The sequence below is a fragment of the Thermothielavioides terrestris genome, chromosome 6, assembly GCF_000226115.1.
Source record: "Thermothielavioides terrestris NRRL 8126 chromosome 6, complete sequence".
Taxonomy (NCBI): domain Eukaryota; kingdom Fungi; phylum Ascomycota; class Sordariomycetes; order Sordariales; family Chaetomiaceae; genus Thermothielavioides; species Thermothielavioides terrestris.
This window is the reverse complement of record NC_016462.1, coordinates 32306-48239: the sequence shown is the minus strand read 5'-3', so window position 1 is coordinate 48239 and position 15934 is coordinate 32306. Positions and strand designations below refer to the sequence as shown.

Here is a 15934-nt window from a genome sequence, read left to right as displayed (position 1 = left end):
GCCGCCGTGGCAAACGCTCGCCAAAGGCCGACGGACGAATCCGAGACAAGGGTAGGATGCATGCTATATTTGGGCCAGGAGAGCAGTGGGGCATAAAGCAAGGGAACCGATTGACAATGAGATTTATTGTCCCTCTTTTGTCTATTCTTGCCGCGCGGTCCCAATGCAAATGCTTCCTTACCTATTGTTGTGGGCCGAAGATAGTCCAGAGAGGCCACTGAGACACGACAAGATCAATTGGCACCACAGTGGGCGGCTGACGGCGTTCGTCAGTCTGTTCGTGATTCAAAGCTCACGTTGGGAGGTCCCTTGCTTTAGACGTGCGGAGTCCATTGAACCAGTGCTTGTTCCTAGCAGTAAAAAGGTAGGTCTTCGGGGAGAGGACATTGAGCTTGTTACTCGGTACTCGGTAGGTGTCTAGGGAGCTTTGTTTGCATATTTCCGCAACCGCGCTCCCTCTATGCCTCGTCGCATCTTCCGAGGTAGCTCCTGGATCAAGCCCTGGTCTGTCCCCGGATCCTGCGCTCCTGAGAAGAACCACCTGCCGTGGCAGTAGCAGCTGGGACAGTGAAGTCGATGCACGACTCGTACGTCTGCCCCTGACCGAGCCAGTACCACTGGATGACCTGTGTGTGTGTTCCCTTTGGTCAGCCCGCCCTGACGAGCAACAGGGAGGAGGATGGGACCCAGGCAGGGAGCACTCACGCAAGCACCAGCTTCGGTGCATTTGCCGCCAAGGTCGGGAATGGTGACGTTGAACTTGGTCTGGTCCGCAGGCGGGTTGGCGGTGGCCGCGTAGTTGCTGGGCCAGGACTTCAGGGGCGAACCGATGACGGTGTTGCTGGCCGTGTCTACGACCGAGACGTTGGCATATCCCTTGTGCGGGATCCGGATCCACACCTCGATGTCGACCACCTGGCCAGGCTTGTAGCTCTGCACGTTGGCAACATTGTCGGCGAATTGGTAGCCCCTGCAGAGCCACAGGTTGCACTTCTTCGGGTCGTAGCCGCCCTTCAAGCCGCCGGGGTTGGCGCGGAGCAGAGCCTCGGGGTACGAGGTGTTATCGGCCCGGTAGAAGTCAACCATGATCTTGCCGCAGGCTGCCTCCGTGGCCGAGCCCGGCTCACGCGTGGCTGGCTTGGTAACGAGGCCGTGAGCCGAAGCCCGGGCAGCAAGCCCAGCCAGGGTGAGGAATGATGCTAGACTGAAATGCATGGTCGACTCTAAATCGGAGGAGAAACTTCTCAGCCTTTCAAGGGTGTTTGCTGCCTGAATTGCATTTGAGAAACTGAACCAGCTGTCGCGGGTGTCTCTATTCTTCTTTTTAAAGGGCCAGATTCAACCACGCTGGCAAGTGTGCGCACGGGAGATAGCAGCACGGCAACCAGGGGATCCGGTTGTTTTGCCTAATTAATGATTCAATCCGTTCCTGGGGCCGCGGTCAGGGTCAAAGCGACCAATAACTACCCAGTGTCAATATATGTAGATACGACGATCGAGGCAATATGGAGCTTAGCTGCCGCTGTCTGGTCTCGGCAGACAATTCGTTGGGCCGTATTGATTACCTACTGATTGGGGGATGGGCGGCTCTCGTTTGGCACACTTCTGTACGGAATGCTCGTTCTTGATAAACTACGGGGTGTTTGGTAGAAAGAGTGTTCCGTTTATGCACACTTTAAGGGTGCCGCGACAACTCCGCTCCCTAGAGACTGGCTCATGCTCCAGAGGGACGTTTCGTATATGGTTCAAGTAGTCGATTTGAGGAGAACGTGCCCAGGCCCCCCCCAAAGCTGGACATTCAGAAGCCAGTGCGCCTCATACACTAAACCGCTCCAATTGCGGACAACCTCTTTGTGCATACCTCCTCGAGATCGCCGAGCATCTTGCTCTTAAGCTGCCTTGGCAGCAGAGGCCTTCTGGACCAACTCGGTGAAGTTGGCAATCTGAGCGCTCTTCAGGTCGATCGAGAACTTCTGGTGGGAATTGTGGATGCTGAAGCGGCTCGCATTATTGGCAGGCTCGGTGGGCGGAGTAGCGGCCTGGGCGTACGCCAGCGACACGGTGCTAGACGGGTCAAGCTTGGTGGTGCCCCACGCGCTGACGCCCTGGGCAAGCACGCTGAGGGTCCAGTGGGTGTCATTGGCCTTCGTGCCGCTGAGCACGGTGTAGGTAGCACCGGCGTAGGGGGTGGGATAGGTCCGGTAGCTGTTTTCCACATGGAGGAATTAGACGGGCACAGAGCAGAGCAAGTCGGGCATCTGGCTATCGAGACACCTACAACGCGCTTCGGCTTGAGACAACCGCAGAGGTTCCATTGGCCCAGCCCACTGTCAGCGGGTTGTTGACCATGACGCCTCCCCAGGCAACGCCAGCCCAGCCCACCGTCTTCGGCGCCTCGATCTGCAGCAGCACGTCGAAGTTCCCCGCGGTCGCCGTGTCGGGAATGGCGACGCGGATTGCGATCTTCTCCTGACTCACATACTCCGAGTAGCATATGGAGGTCGAGGCATCGCAGTACTTAGCCGCAGGCGCGGTTCCACCCTGGGGGACGGGGCTGCTGTGGCCAACGCTCCCAAGGGCGAGCGCCACTGCGGCAAGCTGGAGGAGGCCCATTGCAGACAATGTCAAAGGAAAACCAAAAATCAGAGGAATTGGAGACGAGCGAGAAGAAGCACGCTGACCAGACCCGGCGGACCGCGAGCGCATCACGGAGCAACGTACTGGTGGGAGAGCATTGCGCGAGATATATAGGTGCACAGGACCGCACCTCGTTTTATCCGGATTTGGTTCTCGAGACGGCTGAACGCGCCTCTCCATCTGCGGTAATTGTTAATTGTGCGCTTCTAAGTGGTGGCTGGTCAAGGTCGAAGTTGATGAGTTGCAGCAGGCCCGGACCTCGGATGGAGTGGTAGGTTATTATTGATTGACTCCATCTCAGGAACCTAGCCACGGTGAGCCAATGACGGAATCACTCTCGAATATTGCGGTAGCAGGAATGAGACGTGGTTCTATTGCTGTCGTCCCCGGAACTTCGCCATCGGACTGACAGTGAACGTAACTACCGCGGGCTTCTCGGTTAGAGCATCCACAATCAGGGGCGGGGGGAGCATTCTAATCTACCTAGTACGTCCATCGCCCGCTTGATGCTAGCCGAGGACGCCCTTGCATACGGCAGATTAAAACCCGGCGGCTCTTTTGGCCCTGCGACCAATCGGACCCAGCTGATTACCACCCAGCCGCCGAGCCACGTTGTCGGGCCAAAGAATCTCCTTGTACCGTGTATCGCGCGTCGCCTTGTCTTCTTGGATGGATGCGAAGCCGAATGTGGAGGAGTCTTGAACAAGTCGCGCGGGGGGGGGGGGGGGGGGTAGCACAACTATGCAAGAGATAGCAAACACACGAGTGAGGTCGTGGCCATAGGTAGCAGTGCTGCTCCTACTAGACCGCCTGGGAGACTTGCGTAAATCAATGCGAGCGTGTGTGTGTGCGTGTGTGAGGTGTGTGCGGGTATCTGGTGGCACGGACGTCGCTGATCTGCTCTGCAACAGAGTGTGACCGACCCTTTAGAGATGCCAAAAAGAACCTTAGCTAACCCGAACTTGTTGGGAAAGTCCTGGGAAGCTACCGAATCCTATGACGGGAACGAATCATCGATTTATGCTTGGGCAAAGCCGAAATGTATCTCACGGAGAACCCATATGCATCAAACGACAGGCATGTGGGCTATAGGTCTTCTCTCCCTGAAGCCAGTTGTGGGCACTCAACACGGAATTCTCTCCACGAAGCGCCCCTCGCGCTGGTAGCATGTGTCTCAAGAGTTAACTGTCGAGTCTTCGGCAGATGCCTCCCGGAAGAGAGTATGTCCGGGCACGCTGCCGCACCTGTATCTCAACACCGGGCGTTTAGGCCCAAAGAAATGGGTCGATTTTTTAGCATCATTTCCAATATACACTTTCCAATATACACTCATGCTTGAGATAACGGTAGATTGAATGAGTTGTGTTGTCGATCGCCGGGCGCCTTGATGACTCTAGCTCCCTACAATGGGGTTGGCATTGCGCCAGCGTCGACATGACTGCAACCATTGTGGATTCCTGTTCCTCAGTAGCGAGGGGATTTCGAGAGGGTAAGGGGTGCCTAGGTACCTTAGCGCGCCAGGGGGGGTGGCAAAATGATCTCTGTTATAGTTTCCGAGAGCCAAAATAGTTTTCTAGTTTACAATATACTTTATATTATAAAAATGCTTACTATTACTATTGTAGAGCTAAAATCACTATATAGTATAAGATCCACTTAGATAAATTATATATTTAATAGTAAAATAATCACTATACTAGTTTTTTAGAATATATATCTTAGATTTATAGAAAGATTTTAAAGTTAAGCTTTTTTTCTAATTTAAAGATCATTTTCTTTAAAAATATTTTTCTACTTTAAAGATTATTTTCTTTGAAAATGATTTTCTACTTAGAAGATTGCTTTTACCTTTTTTATTCTCTAACCTATAGCCTTTAGCTTAAGCCCCCTAGATAAATATGAAATTCAAACTAAGGTATAACTGTGAAATCGTAGTCTCGTAGTCTCGTAGTATAATGGTAAATTCGTAAGCTTGTATTGTATAGGTCTTGAGTTCGATTCTCCGTAGAGTCCAGTTTTTTCAACTAAAAAAAAGAAAAAAAGAAAAAAAAGAAAAAAAGAAAAAAAAAGAGAAGAGAGAAGTAGAGGAGAGAAGAAGTAGGAAAAGGGTAGAGGGCCTAGAATAGATAGAAGGGTTTACTTTTATATATATAGGTAGATAATAAAATTTTAAAAGATAATTTTATATCTAAAAGTTGATTTTAAACTAATTAAAATTATTTTAAATTTTAAATTTCTTTTTCTTATTAATAATTATCTTTAATTACTAATATCAATATCTATTTAAAATAATCCTATTAGTAAAAGATTATTTTTACTCTAAGATATTTTTACTCTTTAAATTTTTATTTTATTTAAATTAATCTTCTTAGTTGAAAATCATTTTCTTCGTAAGATATTTTGAACTCGGGACCGGTAGGCGCCTGTTTTCCAGGTGAAATATCTTGACGCTCCAAAATAGTCCCAGAGATCATTTTGCCACCCCCCATGGCGCGCTAAGGTAGTTAGCCCAAAGGACGTCGTGAATTTCCAGTGGGCAAATTCCAGTGGGCCTGGGCTAGATAGATGCCATGGTTCTAATTCCAATTACCTTCGGTAGCTGCGTGTGAAGGGACCATTTTGCTGCCTCAAGGTTTCACATTACAAGAGATGGCAACGACTTTAGTGAGATACTGTCTTCAGTGATTGAAGACGACTGAGAAACATCTGCGCGGCCTCCCACACCCGGGGCAATATCCCGTCATGGATCGGAGGGTGGGTGGCTTGGCCCAAAGCGGCCGGAGTTGTGAAGCACCAGCAGGATATGAATTAAAGTTTAACTTCGAGGCTCGAGCTACCTGTGTTCCTTTTAATAAACGTTACTCGGGCCGCTCACAAAGTCTGGGACCTACCTCCCTTGCTGTGGTAGGCTAGGTGCCGCGGTTCCACTCGAGATTCTGAGACCACCAGATGATCGACCGATCTGGCAGAAGAGATTTTGTTGGATTTCTCGCGTTGTTCTCCGTCCAGAGGTAGACAGTCGTTCCGTGGGTGCGCGTTGCCAGTTGGACGTCTGCCCCACACTTTGCTGCAAGTCAGCCCGGCTGGCGTCTCGGTTAGCAAGCTGCTTTCACACTAGCGTGGCCTGTGTGGATGCTGTTTCCTCAAGCTAACAGAGCTAACGAACATTTCAGACGCATGGGCGCGGGATGAGCACGTGCCTCGGTTTCCAAATCGGATAGTTCATCCGAGGTGATTACCTAACTTTTCGTTGCGTGACTGCCTAGACCCGAATTTGAAGGTTGGAATCAGCGTCCCGTATACGTGTTACAGTCGACGAGGCCACGGCGATCCAATGCTATGGCATCCTACTGTGTTCAGAAGTGCATGATGTAGTGCACATTACATTACATGCAGTACACCACATTAACGGTTACGTTACCTGCTTGGGACGGTGGAGCGGCGATCCCCAGCAAGCTTCGCCCGCTTTCAGCGTTCCTTGATCTTTCCAGACGGCCGGGACAGGGTCGGAAAACGGGCCCACCCCGGACCACCCGATGCAACAGCAGTTGCTGTTGGGACTGGGCGTTTCCTGACGCTCCTGCCTGCCTACCTAGGAATCTCTTATCAGCATTCCGTACGTAATTGGCAACCAAGTGGAGAATCTCGCTTGCTCTTGGGCTCTTTCTTGAAGGTTCTTCTCACCTGGAAAGTTTTCTCGTGGATTTTTGGACTTGCATGGAACAACTTCTGTCCCCACCCTTGGAAGGAAGAAAAAAGGGAAAAGAAGGAAAACAAAAAAGAGAAACAAAAAAGAAAAAAAAAAAAGGAGGAGAAGAGGAACGGCTAGGCCTCAATTAACGAGCATCCCTCCCTCCGAGCGACGCAGCCTGCACTCGTCGCCCATCCGGACATGAGCTCCCATAGCCACACGGCCCCGCCGGGTGCCGCCCCCGTTGCCCAGGCCGCCGTGGTAGACGAGCGCGTTCCCGGGCCCGACACAGGGGCCGGCAGCGAGTCGGACGATGGCGACGGGCTGCTCGCGGCCATGGGCTACAAGGCCGAGCTCGTGCGCACGCGGTCGACCTGGCACGTCGCCTTCATGTCGTTCGTGCTGGCGTCCATTCCCTACGGCCTGGCCACCACGCTGTACTATCCGCTGCAGGGTGGCGGGCCCGTCGTCGTCGTCTGGGGCTGGGTGCTCGTCAGCCTCATCATCCTCTGCGTGGCTGCGTCGCTGGGCGAGATCACGTCCGTCTACCCGACCGCCGGCGGCGTCTACTACCAGACCTTCATGCTCGCCCCCTCCAGCTTCCGCCGCGTGGCCGCCTACATCTGCGGCTGGGCCTACGTCGTCGGCAACATCACCATCACGCTGGCCGTGCAGTTCGGCACCACCCTCTTCTTCGTCGCCTGCGTGAACGTCTTCGAGTCCGAGCCCGGCGTCGGCGTCTGGGATGCCCAGCCGTACCAGGTCTTCCTGACCTTCCTGGCCATCACCCTGCTGTGCAATGCCATCTCCACCTTTGGCAACCGCTGGTTGCCGCTGCTAGACGTAAGTCTTTGCTTGCCGCCCGTCTACCTACTACTCACTCTCAGCAAACACACCTTCTTCAGTTCTCTGCGCGGATGCTGACTTTATGGGCCTCTGTAATCGATACGAAAGACCTTTGCCATCTTCTGGACCTTTGCTGGTCTCTTGGCCACCCTCATCACCGTACTGGCTGTCGCCAAGGAGGGCAGGCGCGGGGCCGACTTTGCGCTCGGAGGCTTCGAGCCGACCTCGGGATGGCCTGCCGGCTGGTCGTTCTGTGTCGGCCTGCTCCACGCCGCCTACGCCACCTCGTCGACTGGCATGGTGATCTCCATGTGTGAGGAGGTCCAGCGTCCGGCCACCCAGGTGCCCAAGGCCATGGTCATCACCATCGTCATCAACACCATCGGCGGCCTGCTCTTCCTGGTGCCCCTCATGTTTGTCCTGCCCGACCTCGCCATGCTGGTCGCCCTCCCTTCGGGCCAGCCCGTGCCCACCATCATCAAGTCGGCCGTGGGCTCCTCCGGCGGCGCCATCGCCCTGCTCGTCCCTCTCATGGTGCTGGCCATCCTCTGCGGCGTCGCCTGCACCACGGCTGCCTCGCGCTGCACCTGGGCTTTCGCCCGCGACGGCGCCATTCCCGGCTCCAAGTGGTGGAAGCAGGTGCACCCCACCCTCGACCTGCCCCTCAACGCCATGATGCTCTCCATGGCCATCCAGATCGTGCTGGGCGTCATCTACTTCGGTTCATACACGGCCTTCAACGCCTTCTCGGGCGTCGGCGTCATTTCTCTGACCGTGTCGTATGCAGCTCCGATTGCCGTGTCCATGCTGGAGGGCCGAGCCCACGTCAGGGGAGCCAAGTTCCCCTTGGGCAAGTTTGGCTGGCTCTGCAACGGCATTGCTATGGGTACGGCGTCCTGTTTCCTCTTCCCGGTCTTGTTTGCGACATAAATCATGGCTAACTGTCCTGGATAGCCTGGTCGATCCTCGCCGTCCCCCTCTTCTGCATGCCTGCTTACATCCCGGTCACGGCCGCTAGCGTCAACTATGCACCCGTCGTCTTTGTCGGCTTTGTCGTCATCGCACTTGTGTGGTACGCTGTTTGGGGCCGGAAGCACTACCGTGGGCCGCCCACCGAGAGTCTTGGCCAGGAGCCCGTACCAGGTCTGGATCGCGTCGTCGGTTCGACCAAGAAAGACTAGAGAGGAGCTCCACCTCCTCTCTGCCCTTCCCCCGCCCCTCGCGCGCGGTGTGTGATGCTCATTTTTCCCGCGTATTATGTTTCAACGAGTGATGTCGCGAAGGCGTTTGGGCGTCTCATGTCAATAGGGTCATTTCAACATCCTATGGCCCGTTCGATACCCCGTTCTTCCCCGATACAGTTGGGGCGTTGATTAGTAGACAAACATGATGATTAGAAGCTCGTTCAGGCTTTTATGCTGCTAAGCCATATCTCACATCTGCAGACGACTTGCCCCTTTTATGCAAGAAGCCCCTTAACCTGTTGGTCCCCGAGTTTGGCGTCCCTCCAGAAGGCGGTGGTTTTCAGCGCGTCACCCAGCAGACACACGCTGGTGACGAGCATGTACTGCTGGACATCGGCACACGCCAAGGCAAGGCCTGTCCAATGGGGCTGCCGACGAAGCAGCCCAGCACAGACGGCTGTAGATGGCTTCGACAGGTGCGCCCTCTGGCAGCCGAGGCTGTCGACCTAGCAATCATCAGCGGGATGGCGAAATACAGAGGCACCCACTTGAACCGTTTGGGGTAGCGGATGAGGAAGCTCTCGGGCACGACGATGACCCTCGTCTTCTTCAATTCGGCCGCATAAGTTGCGACGCCACGGCACGACGCCATCATGCAGAAACCGATGATCCAGAGGATGAGCATCAAGGCCATACCCTGAAATCTGCCCCAGTTATCAAGGATCTTGGCCAGGGGCAGCTTGGACAGGCTGGCAATGATGCTGCGAAGATGTCCGTCGCGGCTGTCAGCGAGTGCATCGAGATGGAGCTCGTGACGAAGGGCGAGAAGGTGCGGGCGACGACCTCCTACAGGGAGGTGACGAACTAGATCAGCCATATTGTGAGACATCAGCGGCGCTAACACCCAATCAATGAGCATGCCCCTCAAATCCCACAGGCCTTGTGTGAACGGTCACTTACATCCCGTAGGCGGCCCCCAGATTCCGGTGGCACGCCACTTGTCACAGACGGAGGTTGCGGCCACAATGTTTGGCACCCCGGCTTGCACATCGCTAGAAGCACCCGACGACTTCTCGAAATCCGACTCCATAGCCGGCTGTGAGGCGGAGCGGGTTTGCTTGGGGCGCTCCGAAAATTTACGGTGTCGGCTTGGGATGATGATCGAGGAGACTGCGTGGCTGCCGCCACGACGAGAAAGCGGACTACGCTCGCCAGGATGTTGCAAGATGGCAGAGGGATAAGAGACTGGGAAAAGGTCTGAATCCCACAACACTGGATAAGAATTGGGAAAGTGGTCGGGGATCCTAGTCCTGCTCACTCCGCCCTTCGTGCCAACCCCTCGTCCCCAGCAAAGGGGCGCAGGAGACGGCAACAGGATAAGGGATTGTCATCGCAAGCCGGGTACCCGCATGTGGGCTTAACCGAGGACCAACAGGGACGTTCAGCAACGGGGAACAGGGCCACATCCTATCCCTGCAACCCCGTTTGGGACCTCTCGCCGTGGCCCGCACCAATCTGATCGAGGGAGCGAGATCTTGTCAGATCATCAGATCATCAGATAACAAAAACCTCTGCTGTGCGGAAGCTTCGGCAAAGAAGCTGTTGATGGGGAAGCGGCTGCAGCTGTATGTGGCTGTCGCACTTTTCGACGTGGGGCGAGCAGTGTTGGCCAGGCCGTCGAGGTGGACGAAGAACAAGCGAAATCGGCGAGGTCCGAGGGACTGTGCAGCCGTGCCGGTGAACGGGTATCCACAGACGGATACTCCAGGTAGGTGGTTACAACATGATCTGGTCATATACGAGAAGAGGACGCCTTGACACCAGCCCTGTAGGCAGGTACGAGCAGTGTCCCTCTTCATAGGCAAAGTCCTTCCGGCAACAGCACACATGTGCAAGGTGGTGGTGGCTCGGACCGGCCACAGTGTTATTATGGTACGATGTCCCACAACGGGGGCGGCTGCCGCGGCGGCCGTATCACCACTGCCTCGCCGTTCGCGAACACTACGTTCACATTGAGCTCCGCAGGCGCACGCTGCCAGCATCTATGGGAATTCGAGGCTGGATGCTCATATACTTGGTGTCATGGCTTCCTGTGCGCTGGCGGCTGTTGCAAAACTGTAAGAGACAGCTCGGAAGGGCGTGTTGTATAATCAGATCGCATGTTCCGCAGCAACAGGGCGCAGTGGTTGCATGTATGTATATACGTATGTTCCCCGTTCTCGATACAGTGACATGATTCGTTTTTGAGATCTACGCGGTCTCCCTTGGTCTGCCCCCGTTTCGCCGCGGTCGCAGGGGGGTTTGGCTGTGTTTCTTGATTAGTTGTAGGACTGTTTCACCACATCCCGTCGCGAACGCACTGAACATCTGGGGCAATGTCGATGGACAGGGATGTTTGGTTCATCTGAGCCGCGGAGGAACGGCGGAGTCTTGTCGAGTCAGTTCTCGCAGACCAAACCCGCGAAACGTCCCTCCCCCATCAAAAGTGCACCACACAACTCCGGCAAAACACGCTCCTCGGCCGTAAACACCACACTGGTTACATGAAGATGCAGTACTGCAGCGTCTTTTCTTTCTGTTGTTGTGCAATCACCCGTGGCGCGGGAATTGATGCGAGGTCCTGGGGACAACATGTAGTTGGATTTTCGTGTTGTCAATACCGACGGTTGGCCGCAACGGAGGTTCATCTGACATGCGTCATTGGTGTGCCCTCCTTGCAAGCCAACGCAAAGATCGGAGGCAAATGGAACCTGGGCCGGTCCAATGGGGAGCCTCCGTCATGCACTGTTCGCTTCCCTTTTTGCCTTCCTTGAGCCAATGGACTTCGCTGTGCACTCTTCCAGCTGGGCCATGGAACCACTGAGCACCTGTTATTCTTATCTGCACAGGCAAATACTTCATGGTAGCAGGCGTAGCCTTGTCAGTCCCACGCACACGCCGTCATGGATCTCTGACCGGCGCGCAAGCTGTGAGGGGCAGGACATAGGAGGGACACACTTCCACTTGGTCTGCCTGGCGGCGAGGACCCTTGACGTGTGCCGCATTGGATGTCATGGAAGGCACCGTGCGGGCAGCTTCTTAAAATCGTGGCTAGATCCTAACGGGCGCCCTTCCCTCTCTGTTTGTGTCACGAGCATACACCCAGTCGCCGACGATGTCTGCATTCTCGAGTAGCAGTCCGCAACCTATTGCCCAGGGGAGGTCAGAGGGCCGTCGTCATTCGATCCTCTCCGAATTCCTCCCCGAGAGCTTACCGTTGCCCCAGTCCTTCCTCGCGACGTCGCCCGTTGTCCGCGAGATCCTAACCAGAGACATCGCCGAGTGTTCTTCAGAAGACGAGCTAGGATCGCCATCAACCCCTGCTTCTTCAACGGTCGAACGAGAGTCCGAATCCGACCGCCAACATCATCATGTGCCCGACGCAAAGCTCGCATTCCACCCCAACGGTGTCGCGTATGGATGCGGCTACTCCACCGTTCCGATCCAGGGCCTGGACAAGCCGGTGCCGAATCCGCGCGAGGTTGAAGAGTCGGTCCAGGCAGAGCTTTCACTGCTGCGCGACAACGCGATCATCCCCCCGCCGCACCCCCGACCAAGGTCAACCAGCCTGGGAGCACGGCTCTACAGACACGCCTTCAGCACTAACGTCAAGGACCACGAAGAATCCGTTTTTCCCGGCGCCGCAACCGAGACGACCCCGCTGCTGCCCGAAGCAGCCGAGGAGCCCCTGCCGACCCCTCCGCCAGACGAGATCTGCGAGCAGTTCGAGGAAGCCGTGGCTGCGCAGGTCATCAAGACGACGTGGCAGCGCGAGGCGGCCACGCTCATCCAGTACTCGATCCCGCTGATCGTGACATTCCTGCTGCACTACTCGGTGACCATCGGCAGCGTGCTTGCCGTGGGACGCCTTGGCATGGTCGAGCTCGCGGCCGTCAATCGTAGGTGGACAATCACTCTGTGCACGGCCCAGTGCCGTTGGGACGAGCAGCACGCTGACATGACAATGACCTTTGTCTTTCAATTACGCTCCAGTGGCTACCATGACCGCCAGCATCACATGCTACGTGCCGGTTCAGGGCCTAGCGACCTGCCTAGATACGCTCTGTGCCCAGGCCTGGGGCTCTGGCAGGAAACATCTCGTAGGGCTGCAAGCCCAGCGCATGACGTGGATGCTGTGGGCTTTGATGGTTCCGGTCGCCGTGCTCTGGTGGTTCTCTGAGCCGGTCCTTGCCGTCCTCGTTCCAAGGAAAGAGGCGGCCGCGCTCGCCGCCCTCTTTCTGCGTGTTCACATCCTCGGCATGCCAGGGGTTGCGGCGCTCGAGAGCGGCAAGAGGTTCGTGCAGTCGCAGGGCCTCTTCCAGGTGACGACCTACGCCTTGCTCATCGGGGCGCCCGCGTCTTTCCTGATGAACTTTCTCTTCGTCTTCTGGCTCGGCTGGGGTTTTGCTGGCGCGGCTGCGGCTATGGCGATCACGCAAAACCTACTGCCATTGCTGCTGGTGATGTACGTGTGGCTGATTGACGGTTCTCAATGTTGGAACGGCCTTAGCCGCAAAGCCTTCAGGAACTGGGGTGCGTTACCATTACTCGTTACCATCCTCTCTTGTCCATTTGCGTCTGCTGACTTGCTGTTCGCACTCTGTGTCTTTCTTCCAGGCCCGATGACCAAGTTGGCATTACCAGGCATGATCATGATCGAGGCGCAATTCTCGGTTCTGGAGATATTGACCATCGCCGCGGGCCGCCTCGGCACCACCCAGCTGGCCGCCCAGTCCGTCGTTGTCTGTCTAACGTCGATCTCGTTCAATGTGCCCTTCCCGCTGGCCATCGCAACGTCTACTCGCGTTGCGAACCTAATCGGGGCGCATCTGAGTGATGCTGCCAGAACTACAGCAAAAGTTGTGAGTATCGTGCCCCGGTCTGGCCAGTTCCCCTCGTTTCTACGTCACGGAGCTCCCGGCTGACGGAGTGCGGGCCAGGCCATCGCTGCTGCCGTCATGGTGGGATCTGGGAACCTGCTGATATTCGCCACGCTTCGCAAGCACCTACCGTGCGCCTTCACAGGTGACGATGCGGTTGCGCAGATAGCGTCGCGGGTCATTCTTGTCTGTGCCGTGATGCAGATCTTCGATGCCCTGGCCGCTGTCTCTCACGGTATCCTGCGCGGCATTGGCTGCCAGGCTATCGGAGGCTACGCAAACTTGTTCTCGTACTACTTGGTGGCCTTGCCCATCTCGCTGTCGACGGCCTTCGCCCTGGACTGGCAGCTCAGCGGTCTCTGGACAGGGGTGACAGTTGGGTTGGCTGTGTGAGTTCATCCTCTTTTCGGGCTTTCAGTTGTGAAAAAAATGGCTGACGAAGCACCAGAGTCTCGGTCATTGAGCTCAGCTATCTGTACCGGGCTGATTGGGAGTCAGCTGCGATTCAGGCGCAGCAGAGGTTGGCCTCGGAAGACGTCACGGTGGAGGTGAAGTTCAAGGCCCCTTCAGACGGGAACCTCGGGTCTTGAACAAACGCGAGGGACATGGTGGGACGGGCAAGACAAGAAAAAGAACAACGCGGATCTACTGTGTAGAACCCTGAGATGGCTTTTCAGATAATGATGGTGGATCTGCATACGTTGCGTAGGCATGGGCGAAGAGCTTGGAACGTACTAGGAAGACTGCCGGTCGTGGTAAAGTTTGCCTTAGTCGCTTTAATCAAGCTTAATCAAGCTTGGGCTGGACTTTTCAGGTTATAATATATCTAACAAAGCTTGGCGCTACTCACAGCCAATCTCGGAAGACGCCCACAAGGATGGAGTGTGAGCTCTCTCGAATCTGATAACCTTAACGGAACGTGGCGGACAAAGAGGAGGTGAAAGAGAAACGGCTCAAAAATTCGGGCCATGGACTGTAGGGACCGCCCAAGTCTGATGAGAGCGTCAAGGACCTCTATGGACGGAGACCAACGCGTGTAATCTCCTCGCAAGAGAGGAGGTTTGGTAAGGTTAATTGCTTCACCCCCCACCTCGCCAAGGCTTGGGGTGAACATGCGTGATAGACTTGCCAACAGATCTTGAGGGCACTCCTGGATGCACTGCCGCGCGTCTTGAAGACCAGCTTGGTCGCCCTCCCATCGTGTGTCCGCCTTTCAAGCCTCCCATATCTTATCCCTGTCCTTGGCAATCAATTACCTACCAAATCTCGAAGCATCAAGATTTGGCGACATAGAGCACCGAAATTACAGCTATTGTACCTGAGACTTGGCACCGATGAGATCCGCGTGTTTTCGGATAGGACGAGGAAGTAAGGACTTCGCCAACAATCAGTGTATGCCTTCGGCGCATCAAGCGACCCAACGGCGGATTAGACAGCCCAGGAGGCCCATACCACCGAGTCCCACGTTATTCGTCGCAGAGACATCTAATCACCAGCTGTTGCTTCTTACAGACTCGCCACCTTACCACTCACTTTCGTGGGCTTGGGGCTAAGGCCAAGCAAACCACCTGATCCTGGTTGATAATGCAAATCCTTCGTCTCTGGGAGCCTTCACGCAACCCTATGTCATCTCCGGTGGTCCAGCCTTGCGTGTGCTCATGCCTCGCTTCCGACCCGAAGGACATGATCTACTCCCTGCTAGGACTTGCAACGGACATGAAGTCTTCGGATGCCGTGAATAAGCGGACAAGCTCGTGGGCTGCGCTCCTGAGGAGTGGCAGGGCCTCGCCTTTGGCCAAGAGCAGAGATCCGGAAACGTTTATCCGGCTAGCAACTAAACGTTTTTGGAAGTCTTCGATCGCACCATCACCACCGACGCGTCGCTGGAAGGCGGCCGTTTGATGCCGGGTCAGGGGTATCTCGGTCGATGTCGGACGTTCGAGAATTGGGCCGCAATGCTTTGGTTTCTAGGTATGAGCTTAGACTCCGCAGCTACAGAGGAATTGTTGGCGATTGAGATGAAGTTGGTGAACATGGCGGCCCAGGCTGCGCAGCTCCACATGCTGCGGCGCCGAATCTGCACCACAGCGAAGGGGTTCTCTGCGCTCCATGGGCCCCGCAAACACAGAAAAGAAAGGTAGATGCGGCTTTTGTTCTCTATGACTGCAGTGTCCCTCTCAGCCTGCCTGAGACCTAAGGGGGGATACCAGACATATTTATTAGGGAGGTATATGGCCGGCATCATGGATGGGGAAGTCATTCAAGTTGCGGCTATTTCAAGACCTAGCAAGCGCTGTTGAAGAGAACTGCGCAAACAGTCGGTATCATGTGAAATTGTGAGTGTGACTACAACTGGGTAGGTCCCGAGTTGCCCTATCGTTCCGTTTTGGTAGAGTATCGTTTTGTGTGTTCTGATGAGCAGGTCCTCTGAGGTAAAGTGGCGTACTTTTGTCTCTGACAAAAAAATGGAGGACAGCATCTGATCTCTCTGTTGTCCGACCGAGCTTTGAAAGGCCCCGCAACCAGGCAGCCGATCGATTCAAGCCGGTCGTGGTTTCAAGCCACTGTTCTTAATCCCCTGCCTCGCCCCATTTGTCATGGCCAATCAGCCTTCTCAGGAGGCTGGCCTTCGCCACTCAACACGCAGGGTTTCGGGG

General features: G+C 55.3%; 5 protein-coding genes across 5 annotated transcripts; 2 read left to right on the top strand and 3 right to left on the bottom strand.

Moving 5' to 3' along the window:
* Nucleotides 1-494: 494 nt before the first annotated feature.
* Nucleotides 495-1215, bottom strand: THITE_2058539 (uncharacterized protein; the record flags this gene model as incomplete). The annotated part of the gene is made up of 2 exons (XM_003657288.1): nt 495-626; nt 706-1215. 2 exons carry the CDS (start codon nt 1213-1215, stop codon nt 495-497), a joined length of 642 nt encoding a protein of 213 aa, XP_003657336.1.
* Nucleotides 1216-1889: 674 nt separating this feature from the next.
* Nucleotides 1890-2613, bottom strand: THITE_2059294 (uncharacterized protein; the record flags this gene model as incomplete). Its single annotated transcript, XM_003657287.1, has 2 exons — nt 1890-2154; nt 2282-2613. 2 exons carry the CDS (start codon nt 2611-2613, stop codon nt 1890-1892), a joined length of 597 nt encoding a protein of 198 aa, XP_003657335.1.
* A 3736-nt stretch (nt 2614-6349) lies between these two features.
* On the top strand, nt 6350-8660 carry THITE_2122911 (uncharacterized protein). The gene is made up of 3 exons (XM_003657286.1): nt 6350-7171; nt 7283-8060; nt 8129-8660. The coding sequence occupies exons 1-3, from the start codon at nt 6530-6532 to the stop codon at nt 8353-8355; spliced, it is 1647 nt and encodes a 548-aa protein (XP_003657334.1). The 5' UTR covers nt 6350-6529; the 3' UTR covers nt 8356-8660.
* Nucleotides 8634-9448, bottom strand: THITE_158755 (uncharacterized protein; the record flags this gene model as incomplete). The annotated part of the gene is made up of 3 exons (XM_003657285.1): nt 8634-8864; nt 8903-9255; nt 9319-9448. 3 exons carry the CDS (start codon nt 9446-9448, stop codon nt 8634-8636), a joined length of 714 nt encoding a protein of 237 aa, XP_003657333.1.
* A 2064-nt stretch (nt 9449-11512) lies between these two features.
* THITE_2059628 (uncharacterized protein) lies at nt 11513-13867 on the top strand (the record flags this gene model as incomplete). Its single annotated transcript, XM_003657284.1, has 5 exons — nt 11513-12296; nt 12391-12930; nt 13015-13259; nt 13338-13666; nt 13726-13867. The coding sequence occupies 5 exons, from the start codon at nt 11513-11515 to the stop codon at nt 13865-13867; spliced, it is 2040 nt and encodes a 679-aa protein (XP_003657332.1).
* Between the last annotated feature and the right edge of the window lie 2067 nt (nt 13868-15934).

What these genes read in the sequence shown, in the direction of transcription:
- THITE_2122911 (XM_003657286.1), top strand. Translation starts at nt 6,530, where the DNA reads ATGAGCTCCCATAGCCACACGGCCCCGCCGGGTGCCGCCCCCGTTGCC. An exon ending in GCTGGTTGCCGCTGCTAGAC is followed by an intron (nt 7,172 to 7,282) that starts GTAAGTCTTTGC and finishes TCGATACGAAAG; the next exon opens with ACCTTTGCCATCTTCTGGAC. An exon ending in CTGCAACGGCATTGCTATGG is followed by an intron (nt 8,061 to 8,128) that starts GTACGGCGTCCT and finishes TGTCCTGGATAG; the next exon opens with CCTGGTCGATCCTCGCCGTC.